General features: G+C 46.8%; 1 protein-coding gene across 1 annotated transcript in view; it reads right to left on the bottom strand.

Annotated features, from left to right (window-relative positions):
- The window catches only part of LCK (LCK proto-oncogene, Src family tyrosine kinase), a 329952-nt gene that overhangs the window by 89910 nt on the left and 221303 nt on the right, over window positions 1–18739 (bottom strand). Inside the window, exons 7-8 of the mRNA XM_086955694.1 lie at window positions 14426–14575; window positions 13121–13273 (exon numbers count right to left, since the gene is read on the bottom strand). Of these exons, the coding sequence (XP_086811820.1) occupies window positions 13121–13273; window positions 14426–14575 (303 nt within the window). The remainder of the gene's footprint in view (window positions 1–13120; window positions 13274–14425; window positions 14576–18739) is intronic.

The raw sequence follows: 18739 nt of genomic DNA, 5'->3' as shown, positions 1-18739 counted from the left end.
CATGTTGTGACAGACCATGATGGTAGAGAGATGGGTTGGAGCATGGGTGGTGCAGCTGCAGACTGGCCCTTTAGCCTGGAGATGGGCAAGGCTATGGCTGATGCCCCTTAGTTGTTCTGGCAGGCAGTAGGTCACACGTCACTGACTCTGTCCCACCAGCTTTTTAGGTCGAGGACCGTCGCACTGCACTGAAGATTTTATGTTTTTAGGTTTTTATTAATGCCGAGACCATTGCATTGTAAATGCTTGTTATAGCTGCCTGTTGAAGTCTCACCCCTTTTGCATGGCTTGCCTCTCACGCTATTCCTTCTCTCCTTTTCTATTTTGCACAGCTCCTCAGGACAAACTTCCCCTCCATTCTACCTTCTTATGTATCCCTTACCAGGCTATCTCCCACTCCTTCGCCTGCCTGTACATCCTCCTCTGCTCCCTTACCAACTTCTAGTACACTTAGACGGGTTGAATGATGCTCACATTCAGTTTATAATGCTTTACAAAATTATTTGGTGAAGACCATGTTGTGGATCTACATATTTCAATGAGAGAAACTCGTGAGCATTCTCCCCAAGAAGCCGATGCTCCTCTCATAAAGCGGCCTTTGTACATGTGATGGTGTTAATAAGCCCACTGACTCATATGCAGAAATATAGCAAAAATCACCCATCTGCTTAATGTTGCTGTTGATAGCTTTTTCTACTTAACACTTCCACCAAAACAAATAAGCAATGAGCGAGAATGCAAATAGATTTTTTCCTTTCTATGTATATATGTATGTCTGTTCCCAGTAAAAAGTTGATAGTATTATGTCTTGTTCCTAATGGAATTTAGTATTAATTTTTGGGATGAACCCTGGTCCTGTTTTCAAAACGACTTTGGGGCTAATTACGCGACTCGCAGGTCTTCGGACCGCCCTTTTACAACTAGGGCTGTCAGGCTGCCCTGGGACCGCCCCAACGGCCAGGGATCAGAAATCCTTGGGGGTGGTGTAGCGGTCTTGAGGCAGCAAAATGGAGCGGTTGCCAAGTATATTACGAGTTTCCTCTCCGCCGCAGGTTTCCACCACCATGAAAACCGTAGCAGAGAGGAAACAAAGGGGGCCTCCCCTACAGCCTCCCCTGTTTTCTTTGGGCTGGGGGATGCATGCAGGGGAGCACATTTTGTGCCCCCCTGAGTGCATGCACCCCAGTACCTTCATGACATGGACTGCAGCAGTCCACGCCATGCAGGCACTGATTTTGACTTTCCCATTGCAGTGCCTATTTCATAGGCACCGCTGTGAGAACGCTGAAGAACCGCCCACCAGACCAGGAGAAAAAACTCCTAATCTGGCGGGTGGTTCAACCACAGGTTTGACCGTGTGGGAGTGAGACGGTCATGCTCCCGCACTGCCAAACTTGTAATCAGGCTCTTTGTCCAGATGAAGTTTCAAATAAGGCTCATCTTCACTTATGCACCTATTGCTGCTAGCCATTTAGCCTTCAGATTTAGTCTGCATAGTTTTTGCAGCAGTAGGGCTGGAAATATTAGGGGTTTGTTGAATATAATTAAATTGAATGACGGGTTTATCAACATCTATTGTAATAATGGAAACCAGGCTCTTCTGGCCATAAAGGGTCAACCATAATTATGTGTGCCTTCTCTATATGAATCTTCCTCAACACACTCTGGAGGAGGGGAATCGGAGGGAAGGTGTATAGAATACCTTTTAGCCATTCAATACAAAGTGCATCCACCACCCAAGCCTGCAGGGTGTAGGTTCTCAAACAAAATATCCAGAGCTCTGCAGTGTCCTTGGTTGTGCAAAGGTCTACCCAACAGAACCCAAGTTTTGAGTGTTCGAGTTGATATTCTGCATACTATGGGGGCAGGGGGATAACAGGCACCCACAGGGAGTGGTATGCACTTTTATCAGTGCGCATGACAGTTTGGCTGGCCATCTCAGGTCGGCCAAACCGTCATGCTCACTTTGCATGTTCTCCACGCAGGCTGCACTGCAGCCTGGGTGGAGAACATGACCAGGCTCCCAGTCCCCATCTGAGAGCCAAACCACGGCGCTGAGACCAATCACAGCGTTGCAGTGCAGCCTTGCGATTGGCTCAGGGGAGCCTGGGTGATTCCTGCTTCTGGCTGGAGCAGAGCAACTACGAGGAGGGATGGCGAGAAGAGATGTAGCGGCAAGGAGGTAAGTTACATTCTTTTTAGGTCTCGCGACCTATCAATGCGCGCATGCTTATTGAGCGGAGAGAGAATTCAAGTGCTCAAAATGCTCGTCAAACCAAGGGCTTTTTGGTGCGGTTTTCTTTGAGTTCACGTGAATCACGTGACCAAACAAGCACGCGCATCAGCCTCCCTCCCTCCCTTTTATTTGCATTTTTTCACGGCCGCACAGCACATCAAAGGGCTTCTCCCAGCGTGTGCTGTGTGGCTTCTCCTCCCCTAATTATTCATGGCTGGTTTCTCTTTCAGCGCCTCCACTCTTTCCCAGGCCTGTAAAATGACCGGATTCCCCACCCTGTGCTGTTCAACCTGCATTGCGTGAACGTCAGTCTATGATTCAGTCTTTGCTGTGTTAACCATCATTTGTGCAGTACACATTTATTTTCCTGTGTGTTACCCTTTGTTCACGATCTCCATCTGTTCCCCAGCTCCAGCACCTCCCCTCTCTCTCCCCGCGCACAGCCTTACTTGCATTTCTCCTCCCCCTCCCCAGCCAGCTTCCCCCAGGCCGTAGCAGCACTCCTCCCACTCCTCTCCCCGCTCGGCCCCCTCCCCTGCCCGCCATGTCGCATTTCTCCTCCCCCTCCCCTTCTCTGCCTTCTCTCCGTCTTGTTGTAATAACAGTGAACATACTTTATCAGCGCTGATTCATCAGCCTCAGGGCCTCTGTTTACTTTTGTGTCACATGCTTTCTACGTTCATGTTCTCTGCGGCCTCCTGACCAGGACGGTGTTATCTAATCTTGGTCGTGATACTATCGCCAGACAGTGGTCATTTACGTCTGCGGTCTCGCGAGGCTGCCATGCGTATAGGTAAGGATAGCATTGCAGGAAACAGCAGCAGTCAGAACAGACCGTTTTGTCTATGCACTGAGTTTTCGTGGGTGTCTGCGTCTTTCTGTGTGATTGTGTGCTGCTTGGCAGCTGCATGCCTCTGCGCATTTGTATGTGTGAAAGTCAATGTTTTTGACACATTGCAATAGCAGTCAGCAATCGGCTATTGCCTGGCGAGGTCAAATAACATCAGCATTTATCAACCTGCAACGAAACCGCATCTTGTCGCTTGATTGGACGTGGAGAAAGAAATGCCAGCAGTAATTACATTTAGTTCACTTTGTAGCATGTTCACAGTCAGTAGACCTCTTGTGGGCATTTTATGGGTGCAATTTATTCAATTAAGGAGCATGGCTGTCCGGGGGTTAAAGATACAAATGCCCCATAAATGTTGCGATGAAAAAACAATATAAGCCATTCTCTTAAACGAAGATGGCATATTAATAAATCTATAATGACACTGCTGCCAGTAGAAATAAAAACATTTTGTAATAACCACAATGCGTCTGGTCGCTTCTGAGACGCGCAGTTGTACAGTGAGAACAGCGACAGTCCGGTTTAGGGTGAGAATACGGACAAAAAGTATTATGAGCATGGTAACAATATTGATATTATTTTCACATTTGTTTAGTGTAATGATGATGATGAGAATAATAATATGTTTTTATTATTAATAATATTTTTTAAATTAATTTTATCATCATCGTCCGGAAACAGATTTGACAGTGACAACCGTATTTGACAATAAACCATGACACTGGCTGCGGGTAATTAATGTATTCAATGCAGCCACCAGTTCATTATGTTATTCATGGTGGATTCTCTCAGACTGACTTACGTACACTTCCCTACCCACACTTAATTCCAGTTTGGTGTGTTTGAAAATGTTGTACATATGTGCACAAAACAAAACGCCATGTGAGGCCCTTGGAAGAGTTTTAATTCGGTGTGGACCTGTGTTCACTGGACAACTCAGTGTGCCCTCTGCCCTGTCATTTGAGGGGTTTTAGAAATGTAAGAATAAGGCATGTTCCTCACGGAGGGAAAGGCGGTGTTTCTTCCGCTTAAAACGACAACAACGGTACAGAGTTTTCATACAGTCCTTGCACTACACTTCTAACAATATGGGTTACTTTTGCCCAAGAAGTGGCACTCAATTTATCAACCACAGAAGGAAGCAAGGCTGCTTCTTTATTAAGGAATTTGAACTCCTAACTTAAAGATGACGGTACTTGTCAGCGGCGAGCGTTTCACAAACTGAGCCATCCTGGCAGCCGACTATCAGCCTGATTCATGTACAATCCGTTTTGCGTGTCCCTAATAGCGAATCATAGCGACTCGCTATTGAGGACACGCAAAACGGCATTCATGTAGGAATTGCTAATAAAATAGCGATTCCTACATGTTCTTTATTTGCGAGTAGCAATTTGCTACTCGCAAATACTCCCCATTCATTCCTATGGGCCAAGAGGCCCATAGGAATGAATGGGGAGTATCCCTTATTTGCGAGTAGCAATTTGCTACTCGCAAATGAGATAGCGACTGAAAGGGTGCCAGGGGTGTCCAAAGGACGCCCTGTAGCACCCCTAAAATGCACTTTTGGACAGGTGTTGCGCACACACATGTCCGAAGGACATGTGTGTGTGCAACATGCAACTTAGAAAAATGCTTTTAAAAGCATTTTTCTGAGTTTCTGCTATTTACCGACAGGTCTGACCTCTCGGTAAATAGCGGCCCCAAAAGTGCTAAATCGCAATTTCAGGATGTGTCATGAATAGCATTTGAGGAATCTCAAATAGAGATTCCTTAAATGCTATTCCTCGCATATTTGCGACTTCTTAAATAGCGATTTTTGCATTTGGTATCATGAATACCAAATGCAAAAATCGTACTCGCAAAGGGCCAGATTCTCAGAATCTGGCCCTTTTGCGAGCGCTATTGCCTACATGAATCAGGCTGTATGACCTTTTAATTTGGATAAAATGCTAAATTACCTTAGCATGAATGACTTTTACTATGTGGGGAAGTCCCTCAGTAACATATGCTTTTCTGCAAACGTTTTGCATCTTCAGAAAGCAGATGGAACATGTCTGCATTCGGTGAATCAAATGCAGGAAAGCGCCCGGTAATTCCAGAGATCATAGTGTGGTATCATATATCTGGATGCAATGACGGAAAAAGCAAAGTACCAGTGGGGCAACAAAACTATACTAAAGACAATTTTTTAGTCTGTGTTTTAAGCCCCGCCCTTAATTACACCGACCACGCCCCATTTTCCCATCTCACTTATAGCCCTGCACTTAGGTTCTGGCGAATGGCAGAACGCTGTACCACGAAGGTAGAGTTCAGAGGTGTATGTGACCTTTTGAACAATAGCTGAATGAAGTAAGGGAAGGGTGAGGCGATGGCTGCTTTGATACATTATCATTTCACTAAACAGCAGCGTGCAACTGTGTGTTCTTCTCTCTGAAAGGAGGGGGGGGGGGTGGCGTCTCAACTTGGTAGTTTAAATCAGCTCCTGACAGTGAGGAGCGAAACTGTAAAATAAAATTGTTTACAATAGTGCGGGCAGCCGACCATTTCAAAGGCAGAACTAAAATGTGCACCTCTGCACTTCCACAGAACAGCACTTTAGCATACAGATTACTTCTTATTAGCGCCAAGAAACGACATGGCTTTGACCACTATTCTTTACACCACTTCCCCAAAAAGTTAAACAAGCACTGGCGTTGCCAATAGGTTTCGCATTTGGAAAGTTGGAGCTATTGGTTTTGTAAATGACATTTTATATTTATATATTGTTATTGTCAATAACGATATATAAATAAAAAATGCCATTTACAAAACCAATAGCTCCAACTTTCCTACTGCGAGACCTATTGGCAACGCCAGTGCTTGTTTTACTACCTTCTGCCCCGTCACCCCTGATCCATGCCAGCCACCACTGACCAAGACCATGGGACCGCTCTAATCACTGCTGACATTAGATTTGGATTTTGAAGAATTGTTGTGCTGTAGTCATATCTGTTTGTAGGAGAGAGTGTAGTTGAGAATGAAGTGATAGAGCAAGGTCTTCTGGTAAAAATACTTTCCCCAGATTGGTTTTGAAATGGCTACCATGAACTTCTAAATGTGAATTCTTCCAATTCAGTAGGATGCCAAATTCTAATAGAATTATGCATTCTATCTCTGTCTGATCTTGGCCTTTTGATAGAGAAGGTGCACACAATAACCAATCATCTATTTATGAACAAAGTGTGAATACCTTGCAGTTGTAAATGAGCTACGACAAGTGCAAGTACCTTTGTGAAGGCTTTCAGAGCTTCTGAAAGACCGAAGAGTAGAGCTCTGAATTGGTATTGGCCATCCCCCAGTGCAAACCAAAGATACTTCCGTGATTTTTGATTATAGGAAAGTACGCATCCTGGAGAACTAGGGTTGCCAAGTAGTCTCCAGGTGAAATGACCGTCTACAGGGGTGTCCCTTTGAAGGTCTTTGTTTGTAGGTAGTGGTTTACACCTTTCAAATTCAGAATTGGTCTTATGCCCCAGAGGGGTTTCTCCTTGGGAAGAGGGTGGAATACATGCCAGTACATTTTTCCAGTTTACAGTTGGGACACTTAAATTATAGTTTTTTTTGTATTAGTGTAGTTACTCCTTCTAACAGAGTGTGTCTTTTCATTTGGTCTTTTGATAGGTGAGTTAGTCCGAATTGTGTTTTTGGGGGTAATTCTTATAATTTTAAACGAGTCTATGACTCATTGATCGGTTACACATTTCTTCCAATGACTTTTAAAATGTAGAAGACGACCCCACAATTGGTATTGTACTGTACTCGGCATAGCCAGGCTTGCGGTGGTTGCTGTGGGACCCCGCCAATTGTGAGTCTGGATTTTTACGGATTCTGCGGGCCATATGGTTCAACCAGTTCACCCCACCTGCCTGGTTGGTCTTCAGTAGGAAAATGCAATTTGTCTTCAATGCGGTGTAAGAGTCAATCGAATCCCTTACACCAGCTTTACTTGATGTGGCTCAGGGCCTACTCATCGTCAAGGGATAACGCCATATCAGATTTTTTATTCTGAACCTTGAGAGCAGCTGCTCTATTCACCAATTGCTGCATATCATTAAGAGATACTGAAATAATGTTTTCTTGCTCTCCGTGAGAACAGATTTTTTCCTCCACATGCCTCCTTTCCACTGCAGGATGTTGCCCTTTGGATGCTTGATGCAACTGACCGTCAGCATCCATGACTGCAGCTCAAATACTGCGCTGGTGCTGGAGCTTTATATAACCCCCTTGATGCCCCTTAACTGTCATGAGAAATGGGATTCTTTGCATTTAAATGAAGCAAGAGTCCGCCTTTCACCTCCCTTATGAATGTATTTCACTCTGCGTGTGTTCTCCCCGGGCAGCAGGTTACCAGCTTGAGCACGGGAGGGACTTCCATTTTCAAAATGGAAGGTTACTCCCTCTGCGACTGCAAGAGCTGATTATCTGATTGATGACGTTTAAAAAGGTTCAATCAGTGCTGACACAAAGTGAATGTATTTTGTGATGACTACACCCATGGATGCCTATGGATTTGTACCGTAGCATGTTCTTATGTCTAAAATTAACTGCATAGAGGATGCTACCTCATTGCTGTTCTGATAAAGACCCGGCTCACAATTAATTCATATGGGGTCGAAACGTTAACATGATTATTGTATTGCCCAGGTGAACAATTGTGCAAATTATAAACCTGTACTTACACTGGAGCCAGAGTTGTAGAATTAATTGTATAAATGGCCAACACCATTCATGAGAGGTGCACTTCCTAACTCTTGTCACAATCACTATCAGCCTGATTCATGAAAAACGGGATTTGCGATTCTCAAATAGCGAAAAATTGTGAATCGCTATTGAGAAATTGCAAATCTGAATTCATGAAGATTAGCGATAAAAAAATGTGATTCGCACGCGGGCGCAAATTCCGTTTGCGATTAACGATAATCGCAGAAAAATCGCTATTTCTGGCTACCCGCGTCGGGATTGCGATATCGCTATTTGCGATATCGCTAATTGCGAGATCGCAAAATCGCGAGCTCTGGAAAACGGGAAGTCGCATTTCGAGCACAGTGATGACATCACAACCAGGAAGCAGCCAGTTACCAACCCCATTCACCACAGTGAGGCAGACCTCAAGTGAGCAAGTGGGAGAGCTCCTGCTATACTACTGTTGATTCCTACTCTGCAACATTGCTGCCATGTCTGAGGAACCTGTTCCTGCCCCAGCAACACCACAGGGCGGAAGAGGAAGCTGAAATTTTCAGAACAGGAGCTGGAGCATTTGATCGAAGGGGTGGTAGCCAACCACTCCAAACTGTTTGGCAAAGACTCCAGGTGGGTCCCGGAGCAGGAAAAAAGGAGGATCTGGCAGGGAATAGCCTCCACCGTCAACTCCGTGGGTGTGGCCGATAGGTCACTCGACGAACTTAAAAAAAGATGGTACGACCTCCGAGGTCGTGCCAAAGAGAAGGTGGCGGAGCGCCTTGGAGAGGCATCGGGCACTGGAGGGGGAGGACCTACAGTCCCTCCAAACACAGCCTTGGAGGACCAAGTGGAAGACACCCTTGAGAGGGAGGTGTGCATTGGACTCACACGTCTGGACTCATCCCGCCCCACCCAAGACACCCAAGGTAAGTGGCATGCGACTGCGACCCTGTCCCCTATGAATGTCCATGACCATATAGGCACCCATAATGTTCCATAGTCATGCCATTGTTGCACATCAGGCAATGCCCTGAAGCATTGTGGGACATGTAGTGTGGCCACAATGTAGTAGTACCACAATGCAGCCAGACAGGTTCCAAAGTACGCAAAGCCACAGCCAGTCAGGGAATGTCACCCAGCATGCATGTAGCAACTGCACGTCTGACAGATACATGCAACTAATGATCGTCCACTTACCCTCACAGGTGGCGCTGAGGCCCAGGAGGAGGAGGAGGTGCCACCACAAACACAGGCACCAGCCCCTGCCGCAGCAACAACACCAGCAGCCAGGTCCACCAGCAGTGTGCCCCCTGCGTCTGGCGCACCAACTACTGCCGCAGCCAGGCCCGCGACTAGTGTGCCCCCTGCGTCTGGCGCACCAACTACAGCCGCAGCCAGGCCCGCGACTAGTGTGCCCCCTGCGTCTGGCGCACCAACTACAGCCGCAGCCAGGCCCACGACTAGTGTGCCTCCAGTCCCTGCCGCACCAGCAACGCCTGCTGTGACACCACCAGCAGCTGGTGCTACTACATCTGGGCCTGCGACAGCGGTAACACAGCGGCCAGCCACTGTGTCAGGCCAGCAGAGCAGGCGTGGCAGGTCTCGCCAGCACACCAATGCAGCAATCAGCAGGAGGGGCAATGGACAGGGGCTGGCGCGAATGAGCGTCGAAAGACGCATGTTGCGTATCCATCAGCGCCAGGCACGGCAGCAAGGTGCCATACAGCTCCAGCTGTACAAGATTGGGCGCAATGTGCCCGGAGTGGGTGACCGCATGGACCGCATGACGGCGGCCATGGCAGGTGTCGGGGACCGCATGGACAACATGACTGCAGCAATGGCAGGTGTGGGGGAGGGAATGGCCGGCATGACTGCAGCCATGGAGGCCAACACTGCAGCGATGACAACTCAGCGCAACGCAGCACGCCGGCGCCACCATCAGCTTATGAGCCGGCTGGCCGCCTACAGCAGGTCCAATTACGTTGCAGCCAATGCAACATCACAGTTGTCGCGGCGGTCCCTTGCACAGCAGCACCAACTCATCCAGTGCTGTGAGGATATGACCAGGGTCCTGGAGCACCTGACCACGGCGGTGACAGCACTACACCCTCCTGCTCTACCTGCCACTGTTGGGGGTGATGATGTCAGTGAGGGGACATCGAGCATGAGCAGCCACTCTGCCTCACAAGTCGCGCCACTCAGGCGCAGCACCAGGCCCACGGCAGGTACAGGTGCCCCGGAAGAGGATGAGCCTCAGAGGCGCTTGGGTGGAACGCGCAGGAGGCGCATTTGACTACATATGACTATTGCAGGCACAGGCTGCGTATAAGCCTGCCCTGTCCTTTGACACAGCAGTATGCAGTAATACTGTTAGTAAAGAAGAAAGTTGAAGTGGTACCATTATTTTGATTTAAACAATTATATTTATTTTTGCAGCACACTTTAGCGTTGTGTCATTATTACATTTTGCATGCATTTGTGATTTGTGGGGTGAGGGAAGAGGGTGCACTAGAAACTGTTCACTGTGATGTGGTTGCGACGTCTGTGGCCTTCAGCTGGGTTCTCCCCGCGTGCAAGGTGCGCATGTGCAGGTGGCCGGTTGTCCCCTTCAGATTCACTGCCAGAGATGTCGACAGGTATCCGGCGCTTGGTTGCAATGTTATGTAGTATTGCGCAGACAGCCACAATGCGGCAGCACACTGCAGGACTGTAATACATGGCCCCACCTGTCTTGTGCAGTATGCGGAACCTGCTCTTGAGCAGCCCAAATGTCCTTTCTATGCAATTCCTTGTCCGTATGTGTGCAAGATTGTAGCGCCGTTGCTGGGGTGTAGCAGGGTTGAGGTATGGGGTGAGGAGGTATTCACGGAGGGCATAGTCACTGTCACCTGAATGAGAGGAGCAGAGGGTGATTGCCTGTGCTGCGCTGCTACCTAATAGCAATGTGACATTGTCGATAAAGTGTACTTACCAAGTAGGTGTCCTTCCCCAAAGTCTCCCCTGGCCAGTCGTGTGTGGAGGCCGCTGTGCCGGAATATGAAGGAGTCATGGCTACTCCCTGGGTACTGGGCCACAATGTCAGTGATGTATGTCTTAGCATTGCAGGCCATCTGTATGTTGAGGGAGTGGTAGGACTTGCGATTGCGGAACATGTACTCCGTGGCAGCTGGTGGGCAGATGGCGATGTGGGTACAGTCTATGCATCCGAGTACATGTGGAAAATGGGCTACATTGTAGAATTGTAGCTTGGTCAAGTCCAAATCCTGTTGGCTGGTGGGAAATGTGAAGTGACGGTGTAGCTGGGTGAGCATAGCGTCAACAAAAGTCTGGAGGCAGCGTGACATGGTGGGCTGGGATATCCCCCCAGCAGCCGCTACTATCCCCTGGAAGCTCCCGGAGGCCAGGAGGTGCAGGCTACACAATACCTGCACATGTGTAGGCACCTCATTGATACGCCTTGTTGGGTGCTGCATCAGGGGGTCAAGGTCCTGTATTAGCTGCATTATCATTTCCCCATTCAGCCTGTATTTTGCATAAATCTGTTCTCTGGTTTGGCCCATCAAGGTGACCCGCTGGCGGAAAATCCTGTCCTGGATCCTGCGTCTCCTCCATGCTGCTCGCTGTAGCCTTCGACGCCTGACCACAATGTACATTCCTGGCATTGTGGAACTCCTAATGCTGCTGCTGGTTGTCCTTATGTGTGATTGGTCAGGCCTGAACCTGTTACTGATTGGCCAACGGTTTTTTAAAAGAAAATTTTTGATGGGTTTTATGGTTACCACCTGCTTTGAGTTGTCCTTAATTTGCGCCGCGCAAACTGCGATTTTTGGGTTTTTCGCTATTTGCGATTTTTTATGAATGCCGATTGCGATAGTATTGCGAATTCGCTATTTATTTCGCAGAATCCGTGGATTGTCGCATTTTCCAATTCGCTAATGCTCTCCTACCGGGATTCTGCGATTTTAATTGCGAATTCGCAATTATGGGTTTGCGAATTCGCTATTTTCATGTTGAATCCCGATTACGGATATTGCGCCCGCAATTGCATTTTCGCAGCGATTGCGGGCGCAATTTTGCTTCATGAATCAGGCGGTTAGCACTGCGCTGACCTATGGAGCACCAACATGTTTGTTTGTTTGTTTCATATTATTACTACAAAAATAAAGTAAAAACTGTTTCATCAGTTTGATACCAAAGATAAGCTTTTGATTCAACCACATACCTATTTCTAGACATAAAACGACCGTTCTCAGGTTCATAATCCGAGGGAACCATTGTCTCATTATCCTACCCTGGTTCCTAGGGATACCGGGTCACCCCTTGTTACAGCCTTTGACTACAACAAGCACAGCAGGGCTGTCAAATGTGGAACGAGGCATGTAACAGTGCCACCAAGTGCGCATGTTTGTTTTGATAAAATATAATATTTTAAGAGTCCTTAGCTCTTAAACAGCCGTCACCAAGACAAGATAGGAAAAAAGGGAAGGGTCAATCTTGGCAATTCAAAATAAAAAAGGAAGGGAGTGTCTAATTAAAAAACAGCAAACTAATATCAGTGGGAACAAACTTGAAGGTTGCTGTGTTGTGAGGGAGGAGCCCCTGAAGAGGTAAGGTCTGTGATGATGAAGTAGGGGGTGGTGCATAGTGCTCATTGGAGGTGATTCAGGTTACGCAGTAGAAGTGTAGAGGGCACAGTAGAGCGGAGTGAATGGTATACGAGGAAGGGGAGTGCAGGTTGCACCGGGTGACAAGAGAAGTGTGAACACTCAGTGGAGAGATATGTAGGGGTGGTCAGTGAGGGAAGTGCAAGGCCCTCAGTGGAAGCCTGCAGGGTTCACAGCAAGAGTACAGGGGCTCAATGGAGGAATGTAGAGGGTGCACAAGGAGGGTCGGTGCACAGAAGTGGGGACTGCAGGGTGCTCAGGAAAGTAATAGAGGGTGCCCACGGAGATGACACAGGGGAGGCGGCATCGAACCAGGAAGCTAATGAGAATGTGCAGAGTCCTCGCTGTTGTGTGTGATACCAAGAGAATGGAGGTTGGGTGCAATGTGGCCAAGTGCACTATGGGATGGACTGCTATATGTTCACAGGCGGGAAGGGTGCTCAGAGGAAGCTGAGTATTCTGGGCAGGATGTTGGTTTATCACAAGTGGGTTATCTTTATGTGCCTCGGGTTCGCCTGGTCTCTCCTGAGTTACCCTGAACTTCCCTGGATGCCCTTACACTGCCCTTCGGCTATAATGCCTATTCCTGGCCCTACCATGCCCACCTTCCGCCTGCTATAACCTGGCCCATTTGGAGGAGTCTGAGCTCACCTTTCCACACCTCTCCGAACTGCCCCGCTCCGAGCTTCTCTACCAGCTTTAGGTTCTGTCGGGGTATTTCCCATTCGTCCTGCCACCAGGGCTTCTGGGGCTTATGGGTTTGGCACGGTGCGCTGAGGCGAGTGCAGAGCCCATCCAGGTTACCTGTAGGAGAGGCAGAGGAACGAGTCAGCATGCAACAGAGATCACAATCACATGCAGAAGAGCTGAGGTTGGGGTGTGGTTGGAGATCCGAAAGGGATGTTCACTACACCAAGGAGTGCTATAAACTGGACTGAAGACCCGTGGAAATGGTCACTGCACAAAGGGGAGACATGAGCACATCAGATAGGAGGACGAATGGATATCTGTCGAGATGCTCGCTACACTGAGGCGAGATAGGAGGAAAGATGGAGATCGGAGCAGGGTGTGTTCACAACACTGAGGGAAGAGAGAACAGCTGGAGATCAAAGGGAATGTTCATTACAAAGACGGGGCATAGATGCACAGGTGCAAATCTGAAATAGATGCTCAATACACTTAGGGGAGATATGAGCTCCGCTAGGGGTCGAAGGGGTGCTCATAACACCAAGGGAAGATACAAGTACGGCTGGAGATGCAAAGGGGATGTTCACTACACTGAGGGCGGATAGGAACACAGTAGGAGATATAAAGGGTATGTTCACTGAAGGGATATAGGAGCAGTGCTGGAGAACAGAGGAGATGTTTACCACTCCGACAGGAGATAGGAGCACGGGTGCGGATCCTAAGGGGATGTTCACTGCACTGAGGGGTGATAGAAGCAGGGCTGGAGAATGGAGGGAATGGTCACTACGCTAAGCAGGAGATAGGAGCACAGCTAGACATCGGAGGAAATGTTAACTATACCAGGTGAGATAAAGCAGAGCTGGAAATATAAAGATGCTTACTACAATGTGGGGGGTAGATAGAAACACGGGTGAAGAATGGAATGGATGGTCACTAAACCAGGGGGAGATAGAAGCACAACTGAGGATTCAAAGGGGAACTTCACCTCACAGAGCGAAAGACTGAAGCACGGCTGGAGATCAGAGGGGACGTTCACCATACGGAGGAGACAGAGGAGCTTGACTCAGAAACTGAAGGGGATATGTACTACACAAAAGGGAGATAAGAGCACGGCTGGGAATTCAAAGGGGATGTTCACAGCTGCAGATCTGGAGGAAAACTGTTCAGAACAGTGAGGAGAGATATGGTGTGGGATCCGATGAAGCTGTACTGAAGTTTGAAGGACAATAGAAAACCGGTAGGGGGGGATCTGTAAAGCATGACACTCACGTGTATAATGTTCCACGAGCTGGTGCAGGCTGGGGAAGGTGATGCGCGGCGAGATGTAGTAGCCGCCGTTGTCCAGGTTGCGTATCTTGTAGTGCTTCACCACCTCACCCTGGGTCTGATCCAGGTCTCTGACAGAGAGCGAGTAGGACCCTGATAGTGAGGTCAGGGTGGATAAAAGTAAAACGTAAAAGTTGATTTTTAATAAAAACGTCTGCTGAAATATGTTAAAAACCGAGTAACTCACACTGAACCCAGTGGCACGCAGAGACACCACCAATGCTCATCTCCCCATTAAAGGTCCCACTGTCTAACAGATGCCATCTCACATTCTTCTCAACTCACAGACTTCATCCTACATTGTCTCACTCTCATGCATGCCTCCACAGTCTAATCTCTTTCTCAAGTTTTGTGATCTCATTGTCAAAGAAATTATTACTGGTTGTCCCATTCTCACATGCCTTACATTTGAAGGGCTTGCTCTCATAGATGTCCCCACTGGCACCTCTCTGTCGCACCTTTGTCAAGCCCTTTAATTAATTAATAAATTAAATGGGTTGAGATGCAGGATCGGGGCCATGTGAGTCTCAATAGAAGGCAGCTCCGTGCAATTACAGAAAGCCTTCACAGAACAACATTCTAAGTCAAAATCATAAAAGTTTATTTAAATGTAAGAATCATTACAGAAAGTAAATAGTAATTAGTGAAATTCAAATCAGCATCAATAATGCATCAAATAATGCAAATGAGAGAGGAATCAACATGAGGTCAATCTCCGAAGCATTTAAATAGCCACAACCAAAGTATAGGTAAGCAAATGGACTAACATAGATCTGCTCAGTTCAAAAGTCAAGAGAGCATAGGTATGAGAGATCAATATGGAGTCTGTATTCATGAAAGTAAGCAAAATGTCTAAGTATAAATCAGCGACTGCGCTGTTGGAAAAGCGAAAAAGGTCTGAAAGACATACCAAAAGAGGCATATTGTAAAGGTTTCGGACAGTGAAAGACATACTCTGAACATGGTGACATCTTACTTCATTGAGCTGTACTAGTAATGTTTCATTCAGACAAACCAATACTGAAATTAGAAAATATGCAGCAAATAATAAACATTTAGAACACCCACTTTCGTGCATTGTTAAATAAGGCGTGCATACGAAATGAAGGAAATAACACAACATCTGTGCAACAGGTAAAAACAATAGACAATCCAACTGCTTAGAGCAGACCCGAGCAAAGAGACTTGAATTTGCTGCAAATAATGGAACATTCTGCAGATGGCTTTCTTCTCGAAGAACACAAATGAATACATTTCAGCGCGACAAATAAACACCATCATGAAATGAATTCTGTTTAACTCTTTTTCTGAGAAGGAAAAACACAGAAGACAGGCATGCATGTAGGAAATTCGTTCATGTATGACACTGCAGGCTGACTTTGGCTTAGTCATGTCAATTGAAGCCGGATTATGCTTATTAAAACATTTAAATCAAGCATTATTTTCTTTTAATTAAACACGTGCTGACACCTTTGACAGTCTCACTATGGCATGGTTAATCTTTCTTTGCACTCGCTGTCACAGTCCTCGTCTTTGATTGTGTCTCTCTCAGGGGCGCTCCATCTGATAACTCTCTGTCTCAACTTGAACTGTCTCCCACTGTCATGCTTCACTTTTGCTGAGCTCCCTCCCAGAAATCCTCTAATACTACCCTATCTCTCTCACCTTCAGTGACCTCACTCCTAGATTCTTCAACTGTAGTGGTCTCAATCACTCTCACAGTCCTTTCCCAAGGTTGTCTCACTCTTGCATGCCACAACTTTGATGGTCTCATTCTCAAGGATGCTCTCATTGACACTCGGTCGCACCTTCAGTGGTCTCAATCTAGCACAATTTATCTATACTGGTCTCTCTAGACAGGTCTCACATTTGATTGTCTCATTCTTAACAGCCTACCTTTTCTTGTTCTTGCTTATAAAGATGCCCAAACACTACATATGAAACAGCTTCGTGCTTTCTCTGGCGGCACCTTTGATTGTTCCACCTCTGGTTACTTTATTGTGGGAAACTTTGCTTGCTGGGTATGATTTGGATGATTTGGAAGCTTACACAGTAAGAGAGTTAATATAAAGCTGAGCTTCCCTATCCATAGGTTTACAAATAGAATCTAGCCAGCAGACCCCTTAAAAGTGTTCTTCAACTCTTCATTGGTAATGCACCTCCATCTCAAAAGCTTAAATGTGACATAGGTGCTAGCCGTGGAGAGTAAGGGTAGGCAGGTGGGAGAGTTGCGAAATCAACGTTGTTTAAAGACGTGTGCCTTCAGATCTGTTCTAAAATGGATATGGGTGGGGCGGTCCTGATAAATACACAAAGGTTATTCCAGATTCTGGGTGCATACATGGAAAAGCCATGTGTAATGATTTTATTTGTGCATTTCTTCCTCTATACTCTGATGGTCTCCTGGCTGTGGGTGGGCCGAAAGCCACTGGAGACGGAGAGCTTCTTGGCCAGATAGGCAAGGGTGAGAGTTGTGATGGTTTTGTAGATGATGCAGCTGCTTTGGAAGTTGTGCAGGTCACCAAGGGTAGCCATTCTCAGAGTGGGGGTGTTGTGGTGATATTTCTGCAGCATGTAGGATGCCCTTATGGGGTGCCAGTGTGAAGTCTGCAACACTGTAGTTCAGAGCATTTCTACCAATCCAGATGCAAGAGTGCAAGGGATTGAACAGCGGTTCGAAAGTTGCTTTTTGGGAGGAATGGTTCAATTTTCTATAGTAGAGAGAGTTTATTCCTGGCTGTGTTGGTGTGGAGCCTGCCACAGCCATCCTCTGCTACAGGATTAAAGATTGGTTGAAATCAGTTTGGTTGCCTGGGCTGCACCCTTTTGATCTTCCTAGATAAAGCCTTCACCTGCTTGGGATGACTCTTCTGTATTTTCTATGAATCACATCCTACTAGCTGTCTGCAGTCTCCACTTGGGTTTTGCGAAAGAATCCGTCTGAAAATTGCAGCAAATCTGCTTAGGAAACCTGCAATGTCCCATCTCCCCTGAAAAACATATTCCTTTGAGCAGCTATTCAAAGCGAAGTGAATTTAATGAATTATCGAAACTATTTTTAGAAGGCTCTGTAAGTAAAGTCATCTCTAGAGACTGAAATCATGCTTAGAAACACCTCGTCTCAGCTAGTGGCCCTTCAGAGGCGGTACCGTGGATTAATTGGTACCTTGAAAGGACTCCTGTAACACCAATTGGGAGAGACCAATAACTGACCAGAACCAGGACTTCTTCTTGTAGTATCAGTTAAGGATGGGCTTGTGTCTAAGATGTCCAAAAGCCTTGCAGCTGCTCATTTCTAGATGTGAACAGTGGTGTCCTGGAAAGGGGGAGGCACTGTCTGATCCTGATAGCAAAGTCCAGGCCTAGGTCACAGAAGGCTCTATGGAGGACTATTCAAGTCAAAGAGACTGCCCAGGAGACCTGCAGCATTTGCAGGCCATCCAGGCTCATCCGAGAAGCATATACTACCGTCTAAATTACCAGCTGGTCAAGTGTATGCCAAGACCAATGAAGGACTGCACCAGTTGGTGAGTCTGCACTGCCCCATAACCTGTCTGATGTTGTAGGAGCCAACATCACTCTTCTCCCAGGCTGATAGGGACACAAGGATTTCCCCTTTGACTGTAGATCTTGTGGGTTTATCCAGTTCAGTGAGGTTAGTTGCCCTGGTTCTAAAATGATTATAACAATTCATCTACTTCTGAAGATGTGATAACACCTTCACCCTCCATCTTTAGATTTAAATGTCGCTGGAGAAAATCCATAGATGCAGTGGATGTTGAAAATCCTATGGGTAAACCACTAAGAAGTTTCAACTAGCCAACCATGAGATACAGGTCTCCCAAGGTGACATACGGAGGGTCTTGATCCATTACCACTAGTCGTCAAGAGTAGGAACAGTGATTTTGAAAACCAGCGGCCTCCCTTAAATGGTCACCTGAACTTCAGAGTTTCTTTTGCCACCTGGAAATCTCGCTGTATTTGGCAAGGGAACGACTGTTACCTTTTAATTCATGTTTTTGAGGAATAAGACAGAGTCTCAGCCACTTGGCTAAAACCCACGGATTTGTCTTCCTTGTCCGTAACACAGCCGATAAAATAAAATAAGGGCTCATGTATCACGACACAGCAGATACTCTGCAGCATTTGTGTCTGGCACCACAATGCTATTTTGATTGAGACACTATGCCAGTTAAATATTACAGAGGGTTTATGGTCACAACTCTACCTTAGAAGGTTCTCGGAACATCTGTTGTT

The sequence above is a fragment of the Lissotriton vulgaris genome, chromosome 2_1 (assembly GCF_964263255.1).
Source record: "Lissotriton vulgaris chromosome 2_1, aLisVul1.2, whole genome shotgun sequence".
In the NCBI taxonomy this organism is placed as follows: domain Eukaryota; kingdom Metazoa; phylum Chordata; class Amphibia; order Caudata; family Salamandridae; genus Lissotriton; species Lissotriton vulgaris.
The sequence above is the reverse complement of the archived record's forward strand: the minus strand, read 5'-3'. Positions and strand labels throughout refer to the sequence as shown.